Source organism: Acomys minous, assembly GCF_964271855.1.
Source record: "Acomys minous genome assembly, chromosome: 13".
NCBI lineage: Eukaryota > Metazoa > Chordata > Mammalia > Rodentia > Muridae > Acomys > Acomys minous.
Window position 1 is genome coordinate 56,544,240 of NC_140495.1, and position 27,232 is coordinate 56,571,471.

Sequence of the window (27,232 nt, forward strand, 5' to 3'; positions counted from 1 at the left end):
CTCAACTGTCTATCAGCCAATGGCATCACAGTGGCAGGAACATAGCCCAGATAATAGTCACAAGGTGAGACAGGAGGCTAAGCAGGTGTCAAGGGCCAGGCTTTCTCTGCATAACCACCTCTAACCAAGTGACACCACCACGTTATTTCCTAGAGCAGTGATCCAGTCAGTTCCTGTCCCTGTCGCTTTAGGTCCAAATCACCACCACCACACTGAGTACCAGGCTCCCAACGTGACTGTGTAAACAGACCACACCAAGTCACAGCCAGGTGGCAGCTTAGGCTCCTTGGGGGCTTTCCAGGTTAACTTGAGTGTGTAGAAAGGAAAAGGGCTGCATGTTAGCAGGCAAAGGAGACTGATATGGTTTGTGAAAGATTGACTGAGATGTTCCAGACTCCCTCAGTAAATCATGCAGAGCAATCAGAATTGTCTCTGGACGCTGCAGAAAGCTTTCCTTTAAAAACCTTCATGTTTGGGACTAGAAAGATGGCTCAGTAGTTAAGAGTACTGATTGCTCTTCCCAAGCACCCACATGGCAGCTCACAACTGTCTATAACTCCAAGATCTGACAACCTCACAGACATACATGGAGGCAAAACAGCAATGCACATAAAATAAAAATAAATTTTTAGAAATGTTGATGTTTGATTTGTAAGTCACTTAGTGTTAGAATTTGTGTGTGGTTTGTGACACGTTTTAAAATGCATCTTGTATTCAGCAAACTGCAGTTATCTGCAGTGAGAGGGAGGCAAGAACCAAGTCCAGTTTATGTGTGTTTCTGGGAAGAACTAGGATACCATAATTTTGTTTGCGCTGGGCTAATGTGCCCAATGCAAAAGAACCACAGTGGCACCTAAGGTGTCAGGCTGCTGCTGCTGCATCCTTCAAGGCTCCGCACAGACCTAGTCTCCACTATAGTCTTTGGCTTTTATGCCAGGCTATAACAGCATTTGTCATAGGAACTACATGTATTTTTTTTAAATGAATTTATAAACATTCTTAGAGAAAGTAACATTGGAGTGATGATATGTAGATGTAGGAACTATTCAGTGGCTTTCCTTTTAATATAATGGAGAGTCAAAAAACCAGAGGTCTGGAGAGATGGTGTATGGGTTAAGAGCAAATTACATTCATAATGGTGGATGTGCGCACATGAATGCAGGTGCTGCTGAGGCCAGAAGAGGGCGATTCCCTGGGAACTGATGAAGTGAATTCCAACACTCCATCAGATTCCTGCAAGAGAGTTTCTAAGAAAAAGAGGTCCTCAGATTTCAAATCCTCATGATGGCTTCTAACCACTGAACCATTTCTTTAGCCACAAATCTTTAAAAACAAGTTAATTCATTTCTCCTCTAAATGTTGTAACCTCAGTATCTTTTTTTGAAGTAAAACTTCCCTTGGAATCCAACTATTCCGGCTTTCCAACATGCAATGTTTTAATTGCAACATTGTATATTTTTATGTGCATTAACTAATAATTTCCTTTTCCTAAATTTGTCTGCTTTTGGTTTATCAAGTCTTGATGGCTGTTTAAAGTGTCAGCGCTGTGTATGTTTTCTGTGCTTGTGGTGTTACTGGCTTGTTGTTCCAGTCACTTGTAAGCTCAGTAACTCTTTGCCGTGTTTCTTTGGTCTTTTAGTGACTATATGTAGAATGTACGTGTATGCTTAAGAAAGTAATTCTAATCCTTACAGGACTGTAACTCTGGACCAGGCAACAGACAGTGCAAAAGTAATTGGAAAAGCTACTCTAAACATGTTCCACACGATGAAACTGAATATATCGGATATGAGAGGGGTGAGTGTTACAACTGGAGCCGCCTTTCTGTAGTGTGAGGCCTGGGCTTCATCTGAGCTTGGGTCCTGATGCGGAGCAAGTGAATGTGCAGGTCTTTAGCTTCTTCAGTGCAGTCCAAGGAGGGAGGCAGGACGTCTTATGATGCCTGATCATCTTAGTTTTGAGAGGTTGTATTTGTTAGAATTTTTTTTTCTCTGCATAGAATTTTCCCCCGTGCCCTCCACATCCCCAGCAATGGACAAGCACTCTTATCACCGAGCTATTGTTCAGCTCTGTAATTACTATACAGTGTATGGAGAAGTTAAACTCCACACCCTGAGCTTGTGTTCGAGATTGGTCTGATGGATTCTGATGCTAATTGCTGGCTTCCAAGCTATTGTTACTGCCCTGAACCTTGCCTTCCTGATTGGCTGAATAAATATACCTGGGCAAGGCAGAAAGAAGGGGCAGAGTGAAGGCTCTGTGGACTTCCCACAGAGAGAATCTTGGGAAGGAGAGGAGATGGGACCAAGGAAGAGGAAGGAGGGAATCACCATGGGATAGAAAAAGACCCAGATGGGTCCAGAAAAGAAACTCTGAAATTCTCATGGAAAGAGATAGCCAAAATGAACAATAGCAAGTATTTTGGGATTATGGATGGGGAAAAAGCACAAACAGAAATTGTTAGAAGCAGATGGACTGGGATAGAGACTGGGAGTTATTGGACAATAGCTTACAAGGTAATATCTGTCTTGTCCCAGGTAATGGCTTTAGTTAATATAACAGGTGTTATACGGCCCTAATAATAATTAGGCCATATCAAGCCTTAGTTGGGCTAGGGCAGCAGGTGCAAGGACCTTGCCACCAAGCCCAGTTGTCACAGGAGCTCCACACGTGCACTGTACCATCCTCTCCCTTCTAATAAATGGAATAAAGCCTTAGCCAACCAGAAAACCTGTGGAATACCAAAATCCACTTGTTTGAATATTCTAATTTTAAAAGTCTTGTCATGTTTGAGTACAACCCAGTACTCTGAAGACAAAGAAGCTCATTTGTGGGATAACTCATAAACTGTTGGTTTGCATAGTTTCATTCCACCTCTTTATCCTAGAAACACGATCTAGAATAAAGAGTAGAAAAGGTGAGAGGATACAGGTGACAGAGCACAAGGCAGCAGGACTGACTAGCAGGCAGGGGCATGAGTGAGAGCAGTGTGTGGCACACACGAGATGACTTTGTGTGCCATCTTCATCTCTCTGTGTTTGTAGCACCAAAAGACAGACCAAGAAATTTGTCTAGTTGAACTCTTATTTTCACTTTTGTTTTTTTAGAAGCATTCTCTTTATTTTGGCTCTAGGTTGGTATTCAAGTGAATCAGTTGGTTCCTACTAATCCAAATCCTTCCACATGTTCAAGTCGCCCATCAGTTCAGTCAAGCCTCTTCCCTGGTCGCCCACACTCTGTCCGTGACCTCTTCCAAGTTCAGAAAGCTAAGAAACCCGCTGGAGAGGAGCACAAGGAAGGTGGGTAGCCATTAATGTGCACTCGTCTCTGTCCCACTAAGGCCTTTGGGAGTAAGAAGTTCCATTTTAAATCTTTTTGTTTTTAAGAAGTAAAAATTACATTCTAAATTAAGAATCTAAAACTATGTGCAAGGACCAGAGAATTTAGTGACGAGGGTGGGGCAGGTCAGTGGCTTTTTCCCCTTCAGATTAGCTAAAGAGGGTATTTGATTTTTATTTTTTCTAAAATTATAGTATTTCTGGCTGCTATGGATCTGGAAGTGTCCTCTGCCTCTAAAGCGTGTAGTTTACTGTCACCCCTTCCTGCACATCTGGCTGCTAGTGTCAGTCCTGACACAAACAGAGGCGAGTGTTCAAGGAAATGGAATGGTCTGCACTCTCCCATCAGTGGACAGTCAAGACTTAACCTGAGTATAGAGGTCCCATCCCCATCCCAGGTATGTGTTTTGGTACTAAGTACAAAGCTGGCTTAAGGAAACTCTGTTTTTTATTTTGTAGGTTGGCATACAAAGTCATGTCGTGTGCCATACACTGTTCTTGCCTATGCCCCTCATCTGCTTGTTAGTCCTGCTGCTTTGTGCTTTTCATGTGTATCCCATCACCTTCTCTACCTCTGCTCCTTACACAGAGAAAGGCTACATGGAGATGCACATGCTGCCCCCAGATCTAGGGAAACGGGCGGCTCTCACTCCTGCGTGAGTTAGAGCTCCTTGTTGGTGACAAGGAGGGAAGGACAGGCCAAGAGCGAGGAGTTGCCTAGTGCTTCTGTAGTCACCTTTTATCTTGTAGCATAATTATAATTGGGGGGAAATCTCCCATCCAAAAGTTAATTTTTATGTTCCCTTTCCATGGGTGAGTTCTTACTGCAAGGTATTATGTGAGTGTATGTGGACTTGTTTATGTGGCCATGCTGGCTCCTAAAGTACACTCACCTTCAGACTTCAGCAGCAGTCAGGAGAGCGTGAGCAGGGCCAAGGTTTTTGAAGGCTTGGTGCTCTGTACTTTTGTTGTTCCTCAAACCTTGGTGTCTTACAGATTGATCAGTCTGTTTTAGAAGCACTCCCCCCTGATCTCCGGGAACAAATAGAACAAGCTTATGCTGCTCAACAAGGAGAACCACGTGGCACCAAGAAGAAAGAACCAATCAATGGCTGCAGTTCAGGGGCATTGCCTCAACCTGTTGGCACGGTTTTGTTGCAAATACCAGAGTCTCACGAACCTAATAGTGACACAGGAATCAATGTCATAGCCCTTCCCGCATTTTCGCAAGTAAGTTAATGCCAGGGACCTCCTGTCATAGTCTTCTCGCCTGTCCTACTTCCAGCTCCGTCCTCACTTTCCACCCCTGTACCCACCCAGCTCTTGAGCCCCTGCACTGTATATACCAAGAACGCCTGCGGGCACTGGTTGGCCACTCGAACCTGTGGGAAGAGAAGTGGGAAACAGGGCATGCAGCTCGCTGGACCACCTGAGGAGGGGGAGGGTGAAGATGTACAAGCGACAGGAACTTGACCTGGGTGCATGCTCCTGGTTGCTCATTTCCATGGTCTCTAGGACGGTTTTGTCCTAGCTTGGTATTAAGAGTCATTTCAGAACAGTCTAGCTACCATGTAGAATAACTTAGGTGTGACTGTTCTTCCTATTAGGTGGACCCTGATGTCTTCGCTGCCCTTCCTGCTGAGCTTCAGAAGGAGCTGAAAGCAGCGTATGATCAAAGAGCAAAGCAGGGAGAGGACACTGCGCATCAGCAGCCAGCCAGCACATCTGGTAAGACAGAGCTGACAGGTCACAGAGGACTAGTGCTAGCGTCATTGTGTTAGGTCTAACTCTTCATTCCAGCGAGTATCTCAAGAGATGGAGTCAAACCAGCAGTGCGTGTTGCTGGTCCTTGCCGGTTAGTGCTTGTGCTGACCTCAGCTCTCACAGGATTGTGGGGGTGTCCAGCTAGCTAGCTGTCCTTTGAGACTTCTCTGAAAGGTGGTGAAGTTCAGAGCATGAAATCTGGAAGCTTCTGGGCATGGGTCTCTGAACACACATTTTCAAAGCCTGAGTACTTGCTCAAAGTTTCCTTTACTTCTTAGAGCCACTCCACTACACATTCAGAGTACTGAGTCTGCAGCTGAGCTGGAGGCAGTGTAGACAGAGCCCAGGTTTAAGCTGAAATTCCTGACCTCCCGCTCTTGGCGGTAGGGTGTACTGGGAGGGCAAAGAGCCTATGGTGTTGTCTAGGTTCACTGAGGATCTCGTACCTCTTCTCTTTTAGTGCCGAGGAATCCCTTACTTCAGCTAAAGCCACCAGCAGTGAAAGACAAGAGAAACAAGAAGAAAAACCCCATTGGTTCTCCTAGAAAGATCCAGAGTCCTTTGAAAAATAAGCTGCTGAGCAGCCCTGCAAAACCTCTGCCAGGGGCCTGTGGGAGCCCCCAAAAGTTAATGGACGGTTTTCTCAAACAGGAAGGAATGGCTTCTGAGAGACCCCTGGTAACTATGGGGGGGAAGACTGGCCTTTATTAGATTTTAATGTAGGTGACCCTGTCTGAATACAGCATTTTCGCTCTTCTTTAAACAGGAAGGTTTCTCCGCTTCCACCCCTGGTGTGCAGAACCCCTCTGGTTCGCAGCCCAGCCATGGCAGTTGTGTTAGACCAGCAGCACCCAACTTAGCTGGAGCTGTGGAGTTTGGTGATGTGAAGACCTTGCTCAAGGAATGGATAACCACCATCTCAGGTTGGCATGGTATTGAGTGAGTCAGGACCATGACCGACCACAGCAGATTTAGCCCACTTCTCTCTTAAGTCGTAAGACTTGCTTTGAAAGCTGTAAACCAAGGGTGTGGCTAGCTTCAGACTTTCCCCTGAAGGACACTGGGGCCCTCATTTTAGGTTTTCTTCCTTCCTAGACCCAATGGAAGAAGACATTCTGCAAGTTGTGAAATACTGCACTGACCTTATAGAAGAAAAAGATCTGGAAAAGTTGGATCTAGTTATAAAATACATGAAAAGGTAAGTTTATTAACTATTTTTACTAAAAGAGAATAAAAGTAAAGCATGTCCTAATACTCAGTTGAGGGTATACGAATATTTTTAAGCTTCCTGGGTCAACTTTTTGAAATTTTGGTTCCCTCCTGTACAGGGAAAGGTTGACAGGGTAGTAAGTTACTAACAACCGCTTCCAAGGATGAAATACTTCTGAGGGCCCTATCTGGGTTTTTATCTGTTTAATACAAAACCAGGTTTATTGCCCTAAGACTCAGTTTTACTTAGTAGCCAAGGCTGGCCTTGAGGTCAGAGATTGTTTGGTTTGGTTTATTTTTACACCCAGCAAGATCTGAAGGGTGCGTTCAGTTCTTTCTTTTTAATGGTTCTTCTTTCTCACCTTCAGGTTGATGCAGCAGTCGGTGGAGTCAGTATGGAACATGGCATTCGACTTTATTCTTGACAATGTTCAGGTGGTTTTACAGCAAACTTATGGAAGCACACTCAAAGTTACCTAAATGTCCAGAGAGCCTGGTGCCCTCTGCCATCAGTGCTTGTGAGGTATTTGCAAAGTGCATGATAGTGATGCTCTGAGTTTTTATAATTTCAGGTTTCTTTTTAAGCAAGTGTTTTGTACATTTCTTTTCAAAAAGTGCCAAATTTGTCAGTATTGCATGTAAATAATGTGTTAATTCTTTTACTTGTAGCATAGATTCTATTTACAAAACGTTTGTTTATAAAGTTTTATGGATTTTTACAGTGAAGTGTTTACAGTTGTTTAATAAAGAACTGTATGTATATTTTGTACAGGCTTTTTTTGTGAATCCTTAAAAAACTCAGCTGTAGGAGCCAGCATGCCACAGGCTTTATGTGCAAAAGCTTTGAAATTGCTGAGCAACCCCAGGCCAGGATTTTACTAGTTGTCCAAACCAGGAAAACTATTAAAATTCTGACCTGAGATTTATTACCTGGAGTGCAGGCCCAGATACTAACAATCTATGTCCAAGACAGTGTTGAGAAACTGAAATAGCTAAAATAAGTTTTTTGTCATGACACTTTAAATTGCATTGTAGTGAATACTTTGAACACTCTGAAGTTGAAGTTTTTCTACAACAGGTTTTTTCAAAGGATGTTGGTGGCTCATTTAGACCCACCTTCCTCAGGGCTCACTACAGCGAGGTATATAGTCTTGAGACGTGTGAATAAATCACTGTGAGGAAGCAGTGACCTCCAATAACTTACTGCCACTTTAACACAAAATGATGGAATGTACAAGAGACCACAATTAGGCTATGAAAAAGCCCCCCAACCCCACCCCCCCCAGGGTAAGTGTTATCAGGTGCTGAGGATGAGAGCTACACTAACACGGAAGCCTAGCAGAGCTTACTGGACTGCAGTGTCTCCTCTTTATTGGCAGCTTGGTTACAATGAGCTCTCATGACTAGTACAAGCAGTAAACAGCAGCCACTGTGGCTGCACACAAAGCAGATAAGGAAATAGTAGAATGCCTAAGTTTTCTACTTAGAAAAATCCCAAAGTGTACGGCAGAAGTACGCTAAGGATGGGAGTGCAGAAGTCACCGTGGAAAGAATACCCATAAAGATATTTCTTACATCAAAAAAGTCCAAAGAATCACAAAATCTGTAGAAGCTTGGTTAATCAAATACTGCAGGACTGATTTAATCAGTATAAAATTGAAAGAGATTTAGATTTGTAATAAAAATCCAAATTTGAGGAAGGGCAAACTTTAAAACAGCAGCCAAGTCTTGAGGGGAGGGAGGGTGAGTGCAGGCACGCTGGACTGTGGGGCGGGGAAGTGACCACTGTCAAACCAGTGTAAGTTGCTTGGTTTCTCATGGAAAACATTTTATACACCTAAGTCCATCAGCGTCCAAATATGTCTGTTCCGTTGGTAATATCACAACATAATATTACATTTACTCCAAATTCTGTCCCATGTGGAAAAATTAGATGATTTCAAATACTTTCTTCAGCTCCACAATAAGCTGCCAGTCGCTCTTCTGCATCTCGTCTCTGAACCAGTCTTTGAGTGCATCGATGGACTGCCGGCTGATCTGCAATAGCCCAGGCACAGGGTGAGCCAGTGAAAGCCAGTGGCCCCAGAGTCCCAGGGATTGTCAGCAGCACTAACCACCTGATGTTCCCAGAGCCACATTTCAGTTCTGAGCTACTGATAAAGGAGGTATCCAGGTGGGTAAAAGGACTAAAGTTTCTAAAATATGGTAGGCACTATTGCTAAAATACTTACCTTGCTGACAAGGATGTCCGTAGCTTCAAAATGTCTCCCGAACATTTTGGGAGACTCCCCAGGGATGGGTTCTATTTTGACACAGACCTCTTGACCTTTTTTTGCAACATCCACCTGCTTGTGGTTTATTTCAATGCTTGTTACTATCCCAATGTCAACAAACTGTAAGAGAAAGATGAGTGTCAGGGAGTCATGCTCTCCAGAGGCCCCCATGACAGCTGAACTTGGGTGGTGCTGAGAAATTCTACTGTGGACACTGCAGGGTTAATGGTGGCAAAGATCCTTCATGTTCTGAAGACATCTGTTGACCTGGTATCATTTTGTGATCCTAGTCATACAAATCAACAAGTCAGAAAGGTGACAATGGAGTTTGAAAATAAGCTCTGAACAGACAAAAAAGGTGGAAGCTTGGCTGCCTTGTGGAAGGCACAGGAGGCATTTGATTTACAGAGCCACTGACTGCCAGTGCTTAAGGAAGCCATGTCTCAACAACAGGTAACAACACATGACACACTGGCCAAACTGGGCAAGCTGAGCACTAAGCATAAACATGATGTGCCTACCACACCCTTCCAAGGGCTGTGAGAACGCTCTGCAGCAAGACTGGGAGGTAGGAGAACACGTTTGTAGCCATTTATTTACATAGAGACAATGTTTACATGATATGCAAGTATTAAGAGTAGACTTCTCAGTAAGTCCGTCTGTTGAGGGAACAGACAAACCCAAAGGAGTAAGTCAGTAACATGTTTGAGCTGGACTCTCCGCCCAGGAGTACAGTGAACAAACCAGAGACGTAAATAGGCATTACTGAGTTGGCACTGTCTAGGGGAAGACAAGACACAGGGTCAACAGGCAGGTACCTAAGATTAAGAACACTGATGTCAACCTGGAACTTACATTTTTGCTTGGTACGCACATAGGTGTTCCTTGTTTCACTTGACCAGCTTCCACAATGACCCCTATTACTATTGGATCTCGAGAATTGAAAACGTACTGAGGGAGGATTTTCATCTTGCAGGGAAACACTGCTATGTGCCTGAAAGTAAAGAGAAAGCAAACATCTCAAGCTCACAAATTCATTGACCCAGTTCAAAGCTACGTTAAGGAACATTTTGCTCAAAGTAAATGACGGTGCCTCGTCCCCAAAGATGACATTTTGCCAGCCATATCCTGATGTTTGGAACATGGGCAGAACTTGCTGATATGTCTGTTTGTCCTTGTCAGTCACATGCTGGAAGCACATGAGTTAGTGTCCCCTAGGTGACGCTGACGATATCTTTCGTAGACTCCTGCCACTGACTCCCTAAACCACCCAGGTCCATGTAACTTGAGTAACTGTGTCCCCCCCCCCCCCCGAAATGTAATTGCTACTGCACAACTTGGCAGGGGGGAAAAAAGAAAAATAAGCCTCCAAAATTTCGATCTCTCTCATGGCCTAATGAGGTTATTCCTACAATATGAGAGGCCTGTTTCTTTGAAGTGGCTGGGCTGCTGTAAGTGCTGTTGTGTCTTTGTGCACCTCACACTCCTGAAGACTCAGTCAGCTTCAGACTGTTACTCTAGTCACAGTGCATTCTCTGCATCTGCTTCAGAGCACTCATCTCTGCTCTCACTCATGGGGAGGCCTTGAAAGGCCCAGGAGGAGGGAGCCCAGCAGACTGTTCAGGTCACGCAGACACAACCAACTTGGAAGGTCTGTACAGGAAGGGCTTCGTCTCCCTCAGAATCCTTTGGCTCACTTCCCAGCTTACACAGAGGCGACCTGAGCCTGCCAAATTGAAACGTAATAAACTGAGGTCCCAGAGAGGACCTGCTTGTTATCTTACCCTACCCCAATCAAACACATGCACTCATACACTGTTTGCCCAGTGTTTGCCCAGACTGCAGTTCTGGGTTATAACATACCACTTCAGGATGCAGCATCTGAGGACACAAATGCCACACTTTTGTTGTCTTGCTTCCTTTGTCAGTATTTTGAAATCCACCACCAAAGACTCAAAGTAAACAGAAACGTCAACTTACTTAAATTCTTCCTGTTTCTGTTTCTTGTAGTCTTGTCTGTATTTTGTAAAGGAATCAAATAAATGATAAATAATTTCTGCACTAAAGATTCTAACTCCCAAACTATCAGCCATCTCTTGTGCATCCCGTTCAATTCTTACATCAAAGGCCAAAATTACTGCATACCTGAAACACAGAAACATCAAAGTCACTCAGAGCGCTAGGTAGAGTCACAGGCTGGTCAGTGAGACAATCAGGAGCCGAGTACTTACTGAGGATCATGTTCCAGCATCACCGAGGCCTTCATGACATCCTTTTTATGGACTGGGCCAATGTTAATCCCTGCATACTGTAAAGGAAAAGTGTCCAGGTTTACGTGCATGCAGCAGGTAATGGTAGCACATGACCACTACGCTCACAAAACTGGGTAGTTACTTACTGGCACCTCTGATGTTTTCAGAAATTCAAGAAGAGCTTCCAGAGAGCCCAATGTAGATGCCTGGACATAAACTCCTTTTTCTTCTAATTTGATAGCATTTAGTGTCTGCTTTAACTCGTGGATCAATTCATCCTTGAAAAGAAATCAAATGTGACAAGACACACCTCGAGTTTCAGCAACCTAGAATTAACTTTTCCCTCTGGCTACACATTCACCTTAATGCGGAATTAAAGCATGACAGTCTGTTCTAGAAGAGAGTCTATGGCTGTAGCCTACCTCGCTCTGTACTAACCATTGCACCTCTCTGCCTTAAGCTAACTAAGAGAAACTGCTACATTTCTACAGAGCAGAATGTCATCCTTTGTGAGGACCACAATATGAACGGCAGCCGTAAAGCTTAACTGAAATTATCCAACTCATCACCTTTCTAAAGGCAGATCCACTCGACACTTGGGCCTGTCCTGTCCCACCTCAGCCCTGAGGTAGTGTATTCGCTCATGATGTGGTCCGATTCTGCCTGCCTGCTAGTAGCAGCAGTTCTCCTTTCTCTTTGGAAGCAAAAAAGCTATGACTAAAGCCTGCTTTTCACTGGATATGGACCAACTGATCTTCCCATCAGATAAATAGGCTTTAAAATGACTCCTGGTACCAAAGAAAGGTGCCTGTGTTAAGATATCTAAATTAAGAACAGCCAGTGGCATGTCCCCAGTACATACAAGGTTGAGGGAAGGAAATCAAAATTTCAAGACATAGCAAGACTTATAATGCAAAAATTAAACATGCCCCGCCTCCAAAAAAGCATGTGTATGCCCGTATTTGGATACATGTAAGTGCTGGTATCCTTAGAGGGCAGAGGCAGTGGGTTCTCCTAGAGCTACCAGATGTGGATGCTTGGATCCAGTGTGCCCCTAACTGCTAAGCCATCTCTCCAAACCATTTTACTTTTAAAGGATTTGTGGCCTCCTTTCTGCCCATTTTTGAAACAGGATTCTATGAAGCCTGAGGTTACCTTGAAATACCAGTGACAGCCATGAGCCTCTGATCTAACTTCCTCCACCTGCTAGGTCTGGATCTTTCCTGTATCCCTGTACTTGTTTTTATATAGTGCTAAGATCCAACTGACAGCTTCATGTGTGCATGTACACTAAGTGAGTCATTGGCCTTTTTATTAATAGGATAAAATGAACATTTGGAATCAGGCACATAAATTTATACAACTTCATATGATATCACAAATCATTTGAAAGCGACTATTTCCTGAAATAGGACAGGAGTGCCTTTTACAAGGTGCCCATTTAGTGAGCATCCTGACACAAAACAGCTATGAGATATGGAGAACAGCAGGGTACAGGTGGTCTGAAGAGCTGGGGAAATGGGAGTGGACTGTAGTTAGGAATCAGGAGGGAGTCAAAACAACAGGAGGGGGCATGCAGAGGTTGCATAAAGCCTCAAGGAATATTTCATATTGACCTAAGGTTTTATATATATCATACATGTAAGTATATACACATATGTATACCTTTAGGTGCCTGATGCATGCCCTTGGAGGTAGGAAGAATGGGGTCAGGTCCCTGGAACTAGAGTTACAGGTGGTGTGAGCCACCACATGGTGTTGAAAATCAAACCCGGGTCCTCGGCAAGAGCTCGTAAGCCAGCAAATCATCCTCCTAAAGCCACCGTTAGTGCATCATCAGCCCACACTCAGGACACCTCAACAGTGTGACGACCTAACATGACTCCCACAGTAATCACACACATGAAATTATGCCCCATGGGCTGACAACACTCCCCACAAGAGCATAGACTAACAAAGCTCTAGTCCGAGGCACGAGAAACTTGTGTTTGAGTTTCTAGTCAAGATGGTACAAGAAGCTCCCTGAACAGTATATTCTATTGCTTTTGCTCTTTGTTATCTACCAAAGGCTGAGGGTGAGCCATTATTGCTGAAGGGACCATACACTTATGACCCAGGACGTGGAAAAGTTGAGCTGAATCTAACTCAAGAGCCTCCATGAGGCCTAGCTTCCATAGTACCGGAGGGAGCGGAAGCAACCGACAGAGCCCAGCATGATGATACGTGATGTTCACAAATTGATGGCAAACAAATGCTGTCTAGGTAGACTTAAGGCCTGGTAGGGAGCTCAGGCCTGGTACCAGAAACCTAGACAACTACCCAGGGCTAGTGAGGTCACATATATTACACTGACCTTCGTAGATCCTAACAGCATACTAGAGCATATTCATATGTTCACAGTGTTATAGCAAACAGAAAAGCACAATCAGTCATAACTTAGAAATCAATGGGTCATGGGGAGCCCAGCCTCAATGGATACATCTACACATAGTTCCTGCCTACACCCAAGCACTGGGAACATCACGGGACCAGGATGTTCTGCTGTGTCTCCTATAAATGACAGGAAGTTATCTCAATAGTATGGCTGCGTAAGAACCTGAATAACCCCGATTTCAAAGACTTGTTAACAAGGAAGGGGGCAAACTCAAGGGTTCCTACCTCTAGACAGCAAACTAATGACTGCCGAGAAGGGGGATAGACTCCGCTAGGGACAAGCCCCACACTGGTTATCCAACACAAAATGGTCAGTCCGGAGATCATATATACAACCAACATTAAGTGGATTCAGCAGGTTGTATTTATATATATTTATGCATGTATGCGTGCACTCGCATGCGTGCACATGTGAAATAAAGCCCATCAACATGAGGGGGTGAAGGGGGAGAGCTGTGTAGGAAGGTTAGGGGGGCAGGACAGGGAGTGGCCTAGAGGGAGGAAAAGGAAGGGATGTAATATCTTAATTAAAATAAAAACATAGTAAATGAGAAAAACAGATGAAGGCTGAAGCAGGAAAATCATGAGTTTAAGGGTCGTGTGGGCACTGGGTAGTCCAATAGCACTGGAAGGAAAAGAAACTAATCTAAGCTAATGACCTTACCTTGAGAACGGGGACTTCATCGTCCTTGTAGGCCACCAGGAGAGGCAAACCGGCCAGGGTTTTCTCAAGGTCTTTCCCGAGAATCTTCACTCCCTGAGCTGCTTCCACTTCTTTATGCTTTTCATATTGGTTCTAGAGATTAAAAAAAATTTCCACTGAATGTGTCTGAATAGTGGTAGCACTGCTCTATTTTATGACCTCAGAATGGGAAGGCAGTTCTCAAACCCTGCCCGAGACAAGACCGACAACTTGAGAGCAATCAGTAAATTCAGCATTCAGCTTAAGTCTTTATGCTTCTCAAAATAAAACAGACAAAACAGGTCAGAACAGAAGACACTGCAACACATAAAGCAGAAACAGGCAGCGCTCAGAACAGTAAAATCTGTGAAAACAGTAATGAAAGGGGAGGGCATGGACACAAAGCCACGGCTACAGCACACAGGCACCAACTAGAATGGAAGGGTTTCCCCGTGATGGCGCCATAGAGCAGGCAGCGGTGTGAAAGGTGAAGGCTGCAAGAGTATGGCTTAGAACTGCTGAGGCAATGGTGAAATGGGTCCTACACACACTGCGAACATGGGCTCAAGTTCAGCAGAAGGGAAGCCCACGCCACAGGCTGACAGCGCACACATTCACGCCCAGAGCAATGGGCAGCACAACACAGTGACACCGTGTGATGTAAATCTGAAGTGTTTTTCAGTTCAGAAGGGCCAAGTGCAAGGCAAGTGCCAAGGACAACTCCACTTTCACAGTGTCCACGGTGAGACTCTGTTAATCATGACCACCCGCGAAGCACCAAGGCTGGCTATCCATAGTAAGTCCTAATAACCCCTCAGAACAGCAGCAGAAATAAACACTGTGAAGTCCCCTGTCCACACACATTATGGTGGCTTACCTTCACACGTAATTCCTTCATAGGAGGTGGTAAAAGGAGGCCTCGGATCTGAGTGACAATGGGCCCTTCTACTCCAGGGACAATGATTGTGTCCCCTTCCTTCAAACGTCCATTGATCAGTATGACATCTATTGTGGTGCCCATTCCTGGGAGAGCTTTCACCTAACAGACATGTTTTCAAATGGAACAAAACACACACATACACTAAATATAGAGCAGTGTGCACCCACAACCCAAAGCACTGTTAAGGGGTGCGCGGGAAGCAGGGCGGGGAAGGAGGCCTGGTGGTTACCTCCATGACTTGTGCTCTCAGCTCTTCACAGTGTGCAAGCCTCTTGCTCAGCATGGTTTGAGTCAACTCCACAAGAAGGTAGATGAGACTCCCCATGCCATCGCCAGTATGTGCAGAGGTAGGAACCAGGGACACAAAGGTGCGGGGATCTTTATTCTCATAAAACAGAGCAGCATTCAAGCCCTAGAAGCAAAGTCAGCCCAAAACGCTGTGTAAGGAGAGGCACCTGGAAGAGGGTTAACTTAACAAGGCAGATGACTGGCCATTTTGAAACTCCACAAAGACACCCAGAGAACTGAGGTAAAGTGCTGACCTAAGCAGACATGAGACCCTATCTCCCATGCACAGCATTAAAAACAAACAACAATTCCTGAACATGCACAATTTAGAAATAATTGTATAGATGTTTGGTGAGGGGGGGGCAGTTTCTAAGTCAATGCTCAGGCTACAGAGAGCTGTCAAGCACCAGTTTCTGATGTTAAAAATGGGATGAGCACACACTACCCTGTCAGATAGGAGGCTGAGGAAAAGAAGATCAAGAGCCCTGGAGTTTTATACCATCTTAGAGTAACCAACAACAAAACACCAAAATAATGCATGAAAAAATTACCCAGGTGTCCTGGAAACAAATCTGCATTAATGAAAAATAGTGACCTCAACGAACAGACAACAAAACATTCTGATAGGTTCTTCAGAAAGAAATCCTCCTGCCTGGCACAGTGGTGCACACCTAATCCCAGCACTCGAGGCAGAGGCAGGAGGATCTCTTAGTTTGAGGCCACAAAGCAAGTCCAGGACAGCCAGGGCTACACAGAGAAAACTTGTCTTGGAAAAAACAAAAAAGCAACAAAAATGAAAAAATAAAATAAAATTCTCCCTACCTGCTGGGCAAATTCTACAATAATGGCCTTTGCGCGCTCCTCAAACTCATCCTTTGTATTCTTCTTCTGCTTTTTTAACGTAGCAGCCACATCTGAATCAGGACTCTTCTTCCAATCATATAACCTGTCAATCTGAAAAACAGGTGTCAGAAATATTTCAAAAATCAACAACATTAAAGGATATACACTCCACAAAATTCCTGATGCTTCTCTTCGTCTCTCACACACAGTGGAATGTACTCAGCCATTTCATTGTACAAAAGGCCCCATCAGAGACTGCAAATGAATTCTTGAATGAGAAGTGCTGAAGTGACATGCTGTCTAATGAGTTTGTATAAAACTGCTCTTTGCAAACGGAAGGTTCTAGAATTATCCTGTGACCATTAACATGTACTGTTTTGAAAATTCCAAAATGAGTTGGTAAGTTATCAGATAGGCAAGGACTATAAAAACTACAGCAAGTGCCACTGTCAGGAAGATTACATAACAATTATTTTCTTGCGCAAACTAGGAATAAGTGATTAATAATAAGAGACTATTTTCCCGCAGTTGTCAACCTGTGGGATGCTTCAGGTGAAGGAAATGCTAATTACAAACAGTTTCGAAATACACTGAATCCCATAAACTATCCAATTATGCATCAGTTTAAAAGATACTAATTTTTCATAATCTTTATCTTCTCCATGAGTGGTAAGGACAATAAAATAATCACCAAATCATTGACAGTGTTGGCACCTGAGCTCAGCCTATGTTGACGATGTGAAGAGGCAGATTCATCTGTTACTAAGAGAAAACCCAGTAAGGAGGAGCACACCTGAGATGATCAGTAGGATCGAGTTACTGCTTGATACTTTTAAAATAATTTCTAAAAATATACTCAACATCAAAGTTCTAACCTTGAAAAATAGAACAAGTTGTAATGATTGTAGAGCTGAAAGGAAAGCCATGGGATGAGCTTAAACACCAAATTTATTGAAGAAGGAGGAGGAGCAGGAGGAGGATTAATGACCTTGAAGACAGAGCATTAAAAGCTAGCAAAACTGAAGCATATAGAAAAATATGATGGGAGAGGGGAGAAAAATACTCTTATCACTTTAGGAGGCTTGTCATGTGACAAGGTTAAGAAAAGTAGCTGACACACCAGGACTGTCCTAGAATAATACCAAATAATTAAAGAAACAGAATCAAGAAAATTCAGCAGAGAATATCTGAAATAACACATTAAAAAAAAGAGTTACAATGTTTAAAGCTTAAAATACAGTAAGGGGGAAACACCAAATGCCACTGGCAGGAAACTGAGATACGGAAGACTATCTTAAAACAGCCCCGCGGTAACTGTGGGTATAAAACACCAAGACTGAGTCTGTTGTTTTATTGTCTTAACATTTACTCGTATTGTGTCTGTCTGTGAGGGGGTGTGCGCATGAATGCAAGGGCCTGAGGAGGGCAGAGGCTTTCACAGATCCCTGGAGGAGCTCTTGAGGCCCTGTTTTGCTATTTTAAAAGACTGAACTGAGCAATTAAATTGAAAATAATAAATTGTGGGTTTACAGTAAATAAAAAAGGAGCTACAGAGTGGTGCATACCTGTGATCCCAGCACTCAAGGAGGCAGAGGCAAGCGGGTGGATCACTGTTGAGTTCGAGGCCAGCCTGGTCTACAAAGTTAGTCCAGGTCAGCCAAGGCTACACAGAGAAATTCTGTCTCAAGAGAAAAAAAAAAAAAGAGCAACAACAAAAAGGACAGGAGAAAGGGAAGAGCTGTAAGGTTTTTACAACTTCAAAAGGAATGTAGAGCAGCAGTCAAGTTTAAAAAGCAAACCTAAGGCTACTTTGTGGCAAACTACACAAAGAGCTTGGTATCCCAGTGTTGACAATAAGATGTGATACTAAGAAACAGCCAAATGTTTAAAGGGGAGGAAAACGTGGAAAAGAAAACAAGCTCCTGTGAGATAGCACTGTGCCGACAGGTGCAATGGATGCAGACGACTGATACTTAGAGGGAAAGATTAGTACTTTGGACAAGTAAGACAAACACACTGTGTACAAAGAAGGCATCTCAAATGTGAAACAAGGAAGGCAATAAAGATTTATGCATGCAATCCTAAGGAAAGGGAAGTAGCCACACTACTATTACACAAGACTAGAGGGTGAAAGACCTCATAAAAACATAAAAGCAACATGTCAGCAAGACTCAATAATCAATCTTATGTGTACCTTAGATACCTTCAAAATACACTAAGTGAAAATGCACAGAACTTTAGGAGACAAATGGAAAGCGCAGCTGGAGACTGAAAGGCCCCTGCAACAGTCCCACAGATCAGTGACAACAGAGAAATGACGGTCAAGTGAAACAGCCCCATCAAAGCCAGCCACAGAACACTGACATAGCCAGAATAATGACTCCTCCTGCTGCGCGTGTCCTCTGATCAAAGGCAATGCAATAGGATCTGGAAATCCCCACACACATGTTCAACAACATTCTTCTGTACAATGAGCAGATCAAGGGCAAACACAAGATGAATAAATTAGTATTTTCTTTTCCCAAATGAAAGTAACAATATCATCCCAGCATTGCTTACTGTGGAAGTTGGGCATAGCAGCACTTGCGCACAAAAACAGCCTGGGGCTACTGAGGGGAAATTTTATCTTAAAAAAAGAAAGGGGGAGGGGGACTCCTCAGATGTAAGGAGCACCTATTGCTCTTGCAGAGAACCTGTGTTCAGTTCCCAGCTCACAAGTGCCAGTACATGCAGCTCCAGAGTAGCCAGTGCCTTAGGATTCCTGCACTCGGGTACACTCACACACCTCACACTAAATCTTTAAAGGTGTGTGTGGGGGGGGGTTGTTTTTTTAAAAGGTAATTCTCTGAGAGGCACAAATTCACAAACTGACAGCAAGATGTGATGACACGCTGAGGCTGAGACAGAAGAGTCACAAACTCAGATGAGATCATATCTCGAAACAGGCAAAACCCACAAGCAGCCCCAGAGCGCTGCCAGCAGGCTGTCGAGAGACTCTAGAGCAGATACAACCCGGCTGAAATGCAAAATGATTCTGTTTGGAAAAACTGGTCTCTCAAAGATTGAACATCCATCCATATGTATGATGCAGCAATTCTATTCCTAAGTATTTACTTAAAACAAAAATAAATGACTATACACAAATGACCATCTCTACCTCACTAATAAGTAACTGGGAACTAGAAGCCATATATGCTACAGTAGTAATTGATCAAGTGTGGTACTGCCAGATAATAGAATATGACCCTATTATCCTGAGTAAAAAAACAAACCTTTTTTTTTTTTAAATCAAAGTTACAGTCCAGCTAACACCATGGGGGAGGGGTAGCTGTACTAATAATAAACTAACAACCAAGAAGATCACACACTACACACTACAGTCCTGTCAAAGCTGGCACAGACACAAGGATTTTTTTTAAGTCAGCATTTTTTACATGTTATGCTAGATTTCTATCTTGTTTTTAAAAATAGCATATATTAATGAGAATTAAGTATTAATGCATAAAATGAGTATCTTATTTTCATACAAGTATATAATATACTTTAAACAAATTCCCCATTCCCTATTTCCTTGTCGTCTCCTCACTTGATTCCATTCTTTTTCCTAAACAGTTCCTCTTCTATTTTTGCTTTCTCATAATTAAATCTAAGCAGGGTGGTAGTGGTACATGCCTTTAATCCTAGCATTCAGGAGGCAGGTGGGACTCGAGAGTTCAAGGCCAGCCTGATCTACCAAGTGAGTTCCAGGACAGCCTGGGCTACACAGAGAAACTCTGTCTTGAAAAACCAAAAATAAAAATTACATTAAATGAATAAATGAATAATCTAGAATCTGTAAATGAAAAAAAGTAGCATTTCTAATGTGTCTGTCTTCCTAACATGATACTATTCAGCTCTATAGCTCTATCCATTCTCCTGAAAATGGAATCTTTTCATTCTTAGCACTGAGTGATGGTCTGGCTGTGTATGTCATGCAAGCAATCTACCATCGAGCTCCATCCCCAGTTCATTCTTCCTCGTGACTGAGTAATATTCCATTTTGTACATATGGCATATTTTATTTATCTATTCATCCATTGATGGCTACAAATAGTTCTGTGATAAATATGAGTGGGCAGATACGTAATATGAAATGTTCTTTTAAATCTTTCAAGTCAGAACATGGGATAGAAATGGCTCAGCAGTTAAAAGCTCACACTGCCTTGCAAGAGGAACCAACTCAGTCCCCAGCAGCCATGTCAGGTAACTCACGATCACCTGCGACTCCAGCCCCACGGGAGTCACTCTTGTCTGGAACCATTGGACACCAGCATTCACATATGTACAAACCCGCACAGAGACACACACTCTAATTAAAAATAAAGTCTTAGAAAAAATTATTTTCAAATTGAGGGCTTACCTTATTAAGTGCAACAATGAAGGGACATTTTTTAGATTTGAGGAGGTTGATAGATTCAATTGTCTGGGGCTCTAGCCCATGCATAATGTCAACAACTAAAATGGCAATGTCACAAAGGGAGCTTCCTCTGTTTCTCAGGTTACTGTCGGAAAAGAAAAAGGCATATAAGTGGAAATCTGTGCAAGATTTTTCTTTAAGTTTAAATTCCCTGTAAATCCTAAGGAGACAAGAGAAGAAGCACAGCCTCTGGCTCTGCAGGGGACTGGCTGACTGTGAGCACCACACAGTGCAGAACTGAGGATGGTCTGGTGGCAGAAAACAGCACAGCATTTGCAATGCAGATCATACAATCCTCTTGAACACACAGCATCACTTCTAGGATACATCCACAGGACAGCCATCTCTGACCTAAAAATCCAAATCAAACCCTTCTAAGAACAGATATGATGCTCACCGTAAGTTTCAGATTTGGGACATTTTGAACCTCAGACTTTTAGAATGTTTAACTGGAAAGTACATGGAAATGTAACAGATGACCACTGTCAGGCACACCAGGAAAGGGGACTCACTGGAACACCAGCAGTGTGAATGCTGTGAGCCGCTGTTATATACCACACTGTCAAAGGTGACAAGCACGGAAGAGTCTGGCTATACCTAGCATAGACCCAATCTTCCTCATCTATCCCAGAACCTCAGCTGTACCCTGGAGATGCGGGGCAGGAGATGCGGGCCAACGTGTATGCATTATGGAGATGCATCATTCCTTAATTTGCCCAACACTCACCTGAGAGATACAAAAACTGAGTCTGCTAGGATAAATTAGTGCTAAAAGTTCATCTGAGAGAGGGGTATGTGGTGTGTGTGTGTGTGTGTGTGTATGTGTGTGTGTGTGTGTGTGTGTGTGTACGTATGTACATAGTGAAGTGAAAACAACATACCCTTTGTAATGGTCTGCAGAAATTAGAGCAGGAATTCACAAAAAGGGACACTAACTATAAAACATTTTCTTTTGTAAAAGCCAAGAAAACACATGAAACACTATAAAATCAATGATGATGAAAAGGTTAATTATGACACTACAGATACAAAGGAACTATTCAAAGTTAATGTTTAGGATCACTGGTGATGCAGTGTCTGTGATGACAAAAGGCGTGTCACATCCTACCTGAAAGACTCATGACCTGGCGTGTCAATAATCAGCATTCCTGGGATCCGGACATTCTCTCTGTCAAACTAAAAATGTAGAGAAAAACGTAGAGTTTAAGGAAAGTCAAAACAATGAAAGCTTCTTTACAAAACAATTCCCAAAACTTGAAAGCATCACGACTTCCTTCTTCCAAAGGAATAATCTTAAAAGAGACCCAAACAGCACAGTAGGGATGGAGACAGCGCAGTCTTTAGAGCACTCGCTGATGCAGAAGATTCCAGTTTGACCCCAGCAGTCACACCACACAACTCACACCCCTGTGGCAGCAGCTCCAGAGGACCCAGGGCCCTTCAGCCTCCATGGGCAGCCACATACATACAGATGCACATACATAATAAAATAGGGTTCACAGAAAAGAAAATCATTTTTGTTGGAAGTTGTATGTAAGTCTAAGTAGTTTAAGAAAATCTGATACAAACGGCAGAGTGCAGCCGGCACCTGCAGTATCTACAAAAGCTGACTTAGCCAGGCGATGGTGGCACACGCCTTTAATCCCAACACTTAGGCAGGTCTCTGAGGTCAAGGACAGCCTGGTTTACAGAGTGAGTTCCAGGACAGCTACACAGGAAAACCCTATCACAAACAACAGTAACAAAAAGACTCAGATTCTACAGAATTTATCTGGGGCTGGATGGTTCAGCGGCTAGAGGCATTTTCAGCACAAGCCTGTTGAACTACTGACTTTGATCACCAGATCAACTGAAAGTTGTCCCCACATGGCATGTGCAGCACACCTGCATACAAACACACATTTAAAAAAAAAAACTAGTCCATTTTTAAGCAAATCTAAAGTACCAAAACTATCTCAAAATAGTATTTTAATAATATTAACCAAATGGATAAAAACTGTTAATAAATGTACATCCTGCTTTAAACATTAGCATTGGATTACCTGGACAATGTACCAGAATATAGTAACCACTGATTCACTCACTCACTCTACAGTGGTAGGTGGTGAGCTGGCCCTGGACACACAGGGTCGGTTTCAACGTGCAGTAATCCTCCTGACTCAGACATCAATATTAGGATTATAAATCCTGCATGTAATATATGCTGCTGTTCCTTTATTTATTTCCGTGTTTACTTACAATCCTTTGGTTTTGAGCCTTAGATAACTGGAACCAGATCTTTGCACCCCTCAAAAGCCCCTTGGTTCCTCAAACAGGCCCTCTCTATGGAGCCATGACTCTTCTTACAAATCTTCTATTTAAAAAGACCTATCTCGGCAGTCCCCTTAAGCCCCAAACCTGACACCTTTCACATATGTGTAGAGATCAGCTTTTAACTATGAGCATCCAGAACAATGGGCACCCTGAGACGGGGGCAGGGCGGGATCTAGGTGAGAAGGGGCAGAGCAGGATCTAGGTGAAAATGGCCAACAGGGGGGGCTCAAAGTTGACTATTAAGTAAATCCTTTGGGAATGTGCCCAAAGCTTCCACAGTTGTCAGAGAGCCTGGGGTTATAGGAGGCGTTTCTCATACCTAGTTCTTCTATCACTGTATTTGAAAAGCATTTGATTCATGACTTCGTTCAATTACTATAAAAACTTCATTAAATGCGACCGAGCTGGAACCTGACATTCAGTGTAACCTGAAGCTGTGTTCCTGGGCCATGCTCACTAAATAATCGGTTTCAAAACAAACTATCTTGTGCTTTTTGAAGTGGGAGCTGTTTCTTATGTCAACAAAACAATAACATGTAAAGCAACTCACATTTTTAATCATCTTAGTTTGTTCATTAATAGCTTCAAGAGGAACATTGGTGGCACCAATCTGCTGTGTAATACCGCCCGCTTCACCATCTTGGACATGCGTGTGACGGAGCTATGAGAAGACAACAAACTGAGATTGGTATTGTGGCATGGAAGATGATGAAAGGGCAATGAGTAAGAAACTGGCAACTCATTCTTTGTAGACAGCTCTTGTATTCCAGTGACCAAAGCTCTGAGAGAAGAGAACATGTGTGGGCCTCCTGTCTCTGACCTTGAAGCCGATCTTAAAAGAATACAAGGCTCCCCAGTCTGTACCTATCAAAGGAGGAGGCCAGGAACAAAGAACTTTTCATGCCCTAGAAAAAAGTGGGATTACATGGCATCACACAAAACCACTTCCCTCTTTCAAAAATGGCCCCCATTTTCCTCCCCATGATCCCATTCGGCCAACTTGTAAAGAGCTCTATAAGCCATTTTCCTTTATCAGCGTCTATTTCCTAATCCCTCTTGCATGCAAGGAAACAGAGATAGCAGATTTATAGGCCCTCCGTGCTCTGTGACATTAAAGCTTTTCAGGGTACTACTGATTTTTCAAGTAATATGAATGCCCATATTTTCTTACCTTATCTAGAATTTTTGTCTTCCCTGTGTCCACATGTCCAAGCACACAGATGATGGGGGCTCTTAACTTTTCTGTATTTACATTTTTACTATGTTCAAGTCGTCGTTTCTAGAAGTGGGAGGAAATCACAAATTACATCTTGCTTCAAGTCCTCCCCTAGGCTCATCTCTTCTACTTTCCTGTGGCTCAAAGATGTTACAGGCTATTCTATCCCTGCACTTTGGCTATAGACCACACAAAACTGCTTTCTACTTATCTGTCTCTTTTTGAGAGACAGGGCTCCTACAAGCCCAGACTGACCTCTACCTTGCTGTGCAGTGGAAGGTGACCTGAGTTCACGACCCTCTAACCACCTGAGCACTACACTACGGGCGCATTCCACTGTGCCCTGACTTCACTCAGGGGAGGGGAGTCGAATTCAATCCTACGTCTGTGCAGCAAGCACCTAACCTACTAAGTCACATCTCCACTCCCTGTATTAACTAGAAAAAATACAAAAGGCTAACTAGGCACATGTACTTTTCTAAACAGAAGAAACACTGGATGTGATAGCATATCCTGTAATCCTCACACTCAGAAGGTGAGGCTACCTAGCAAGTCCCTGTCTTCAAAGAACGAAAAAATAAAATAAAATAAAAACAACTAAGCAAAGAAGCTTCATCAGCACTCCAGATTTCAACAACTGGGATCAGCTACTTACACTGACCAGCTAGACACTCCAGGCAAGCATCTGCCTGATAAGACGGCAATGCTCAAGACACCAAGCATCTGTAAGCAACCATGCACAGAGGACACTGACATTTGGAATAAATGAAAACGATTTTGATGAAGCATGCTACATCTTGTCTAAGTAAGGAAGGGAAGCTCCTGGGTTAGACCAACGTCAAGAACACACCTTGGTTCAACATTACAGAACTAGAGATACTAGTCACACTAGTACTTTCTTAAAGCACTGACTCAGCCTTCAGCTCCAACCCAATGACCACAAGGACTGGAGGGGAAGAGAGCAGAGACAAGCACCTCAATTCTTCGCTTCGCTTTGTCATAAGCCCGCTCTTCTTTAGTTCGGTCGTCATCAGAGTCATATTCAGATTCTGAGCTGACATCTTTGCTTGGCTTTTTATCTAACGTTTTCCCTGAATCTTTTTCATCTGACATCTTTTCTTCTTCCTCATCACCTTCACTGCCTTCACTTTCTCCTTCCTCTTCCTCTTCCTCACTCTCTTCCTCCTCCTCTTCTTCATCTTCCTCCTCCTCTTCTTCAGGGTTTTCTTTTACTTCTATGTGAATTGTATTTCCTTCTTTGAGAAAAATAAATTGATTTCAAAATAAATGAAAGTTAACATCAGATTTATATCAAAAGAATAGAGACTATATATATGAGGAAAAATAAGTGAGAAGACACTAATTACAGCAGCTGCCTTACATACGCTTTGTATATCATAAATACCAAATATTTATCTTTATTATAATGAAGTCTGAGGCAGCAATATGCCAGGACCTACAGCAGGACACCATGGACAGCTGAGTACAATGCTGACCACTGCTTTCTCCTTGGGCTACTTTGATGAATCTGGAAGCAGCAGCTAAAATCTGGAGTTGCCAAATACAAATAGCCAAAACCCTAAGAATGTAACATTTATATAGTTCCTATTGTGTCATGGTTCTTCTTGTTATAGGTAGTTTATTGTATATATGTATAATAATATAAATGTATATGTAAAAAATAAAAAGTTTAATTGATTTAAAAAAAAAATCTGGAGTTGCTGCAGTGCTAACAGCCAGACATTACAAGTCCAGACCTGCCAAGACTGAAGTGGGGAAGGCGAGGAAGGGATAAGTGGCCAACACTGGGTTCTAATACTGTTACTGTGGGATAAAATTCTATACCTTAGAAGTAACAGTGAGTAAACTATAAACATACTGCCCACTGACTGATCATCTAAAATGAAATGAGCCCATGCATTTGTTATACAGAATGTTGGTGTACAGACTGAGTACCCTTAATTTAAAAGTCTCCACATCTGAAATTCTCCAAAAATGGTATTTTTTTCCCTTTTGACACAGGGCCTCAGTTTTCTATGCTTCAAGACAAACCAGAAATACCTAAGACCCTGAGTCAAAAAGGAAAAACGATGCAAAATTAAAGGGTGATATTAAAGCAGGAAGAAAAATGAAAAGACAGTAAAATTTCTTCTAGCCAGAGAAATAATCTACTATGTAATAAAGAATAAGAACAAATAACAGAGGTTAAAAACAACAACAACAACAGAATTTGGAAAGAAAAAAAGCAATGGCATACATATTGGTAGTCGCATAAATGCTCAAGTACTCTAAAGTTGTATGGAAAGAAGGTGGCACTGTTAGTTGAAATGTGCAAGTTAAACGTCTCTAATAGCAGCTGCGGAGATGGCTCAGTGGATAAGAGCATTGTTTGCTCTTCCAAAGGTCCTGAGTTCAGTTCCCAGCAACCACATGATAGCTCCCAACCACCTATACTGGGATCTAATGCCCTCTTCTAGCATACATGCATACATGCAGAAAGAGCACTCATATATATAAATCTTTTTTTTTAAACCTCTAATAGCATATTTTTTTAAAATTAAGCCAGTCAGGATAGCACACTCCTATAATCCCAGCGTTCAGAGGCCAAGGCAGAGGGAGTCTCACATTTGAGGCCAGACTAGGTACAGATACTGTCTTAAAATTTTTTAATGAAAAATTTATGCCCTGAGAAGTAGAGGCAGAAAGACCTTGGCTCACAGCAAGTTCTAGAACACCTGACATGGATAATAGGATTGTATCTCAAAAGTTGTGTAAAACAGAGAATTAGAAAAGCGCGGGAGCCGAGAATGAACTAGGAGGAATAACAAAATCCAACAATCCACAAGATGGTTATAAAACTATTTTGTTAGAAACAGACGTAGGAATGAAAATGAAAAGCTTAAAGGCCAATGTACTTCTTTAATTACAGGTGCTAATGGCACCGCTGCAACATAGTCAGGTAAACTGTACTGAGAAACTGTGCTAGCTATGGGCTAAATGCAGTGCTACTGAGAGGGAAAGCAAAGCCATCAGCGCTCTGTACTGCTGAGGTGACTAATGCAAACACTTTACTCAACTCTCCCACCAAGTGACAGCAGTGCTCCTCCCCCTGAAGGGGGCAACAATACAGCACCTCCCTGGAGAGGAGAGGGCCCTCCATGCCACCACCACTGTCAGTTCCATGATCTTGAATTCTCAGATTCCAAACCTGGGAAACACACCTCT

General features: G+C 42.9%; 2 protein-coding genes across 10 annotated transcripts in view; one reads left to right on the plus strand and one right to left on the minus strand.

Moving 5' to 3' along the window:
- The window catches only part of REV1 (REV1 DNA directed polymerase), a 78,984-nt gene extending 71,438 nt beyond the window's left edge, over positions 1 to 7,546 (plus strand). For all 8 annotated transcript variants that reach the window (XM_084754114.1, XM_084754115.1, XM_084754116.1 and 5 more), the window contains 9 exons: positions 1,695 to 1,797; positions 3,134 to 3,299; positions 3,534 to 3,736; positions 4,335 to 4,568; positions 4,946 to 5,066; positions 5,563 to 5,780; positions 5,869 to 6,025; positions 6,198 to 6,300; positions 6,680 to 7,546. In XM_084754114.1, the coding sequence (XP_084610240.1) occupies positions 1,695 to 1,797; positions 3,134 to 3,299; positions 3,534 to 3,736; positions 4,335 to 4,568; positions 4,946 to 5,066; positions 5,563 to 5,780; positions 5,869 to 6,025; positions 6,198 to 6,300; positions 6,680 to 6,791 (1,417 nt within the window). In that variant the 3' untranslated portion in view covers positions 6,792 to 7,546. The remainder of the gene's footprint in view (positions 1 to 1,694; positions 1,798 to 3,133; positions 3,300 to 3,533; positions 3,737 to 4,334; positions 4,569 to 4,945; positions 5,067 to 5,562; positions 5,781 to 5,868; positions 6,026 to 6,197; positions 6,301 to 6,679) is intronic.
- Positions 7,547 to 7,924: 378 nt separating this feature from the next.
- Positions 7,925 to 27,232, minus strand: part of EIF5B (eukaryotic translation initiation factor 5B) — a 46,055-nt gene continuing 26,747 nt past the window's right edge. Inside the window, exons 10-24 of one of the 2 annotated variants that reach the window (XM_084754123.1) lie at positions 24,983 to 25,260; positions 23,963 to 24,070; positions 23,342 to 23,452; positions 21,587 to 21,654; positions 20,422 to 20,563; positions 16,002 to 16,133; positions 15,121 to 15,303; positions 14,829 to 14,990; positions 13,934 to 14,065; positions 10,983 to 11,114; positions 10,816 to 10,892; positions 10,565 to 10,729; positions 9,440 to 9,578; positions 8,543 to 8,704; positions 7,925 to 8,348 (exon numbers count right to left, since the gene is read on the minus strand). In XM_084754123.1, the coding sequence (XP_084610249.1) occupies positions 8,241 to 8,348; positions 8,543 to 8,704; positions 9,440 to 9,578; positions 10,565 to 10,729; positions 10,816 to 10,892; positions 10,983 to 11,114; positions 13,934 to 14,065; positions 14,829 to 14,990; positions 15,121 to 15,303; positions 16,002 to 16,133; positions 20,422 to 20,563; positions 21,587 to 21,654; positions 23,342 to 23,452; positions 23,963 to 24,070; positions 24,983 to 25,260 (2,099 nt within the window). In that variant the 3' untranslated portion in view covers positions 7,925 to 8,240. Of the gene's footprint in view, positions 8,349 to 8,542; positions 8,705 to 9,439; positions 9,579 to 10,564; positions 10,730 to 10,815; positions 10,893 to 10,982; positions 11,115 to 13,933; positions 14,066 to 14,828; positions 14,991 to 15,120; positions 15,304 to 16,001; positions 16,134 to 20,421; positions 20,564 to 21,586; positions 21,655 to 23,341; positions 23,453 to 23,962; positions 24,071 to 24,982; positions 25,264 to 27,232 lie in introns of both variants that reach the window. The other variant, XM_084754122.1, reaches the window with a different exon arrangement.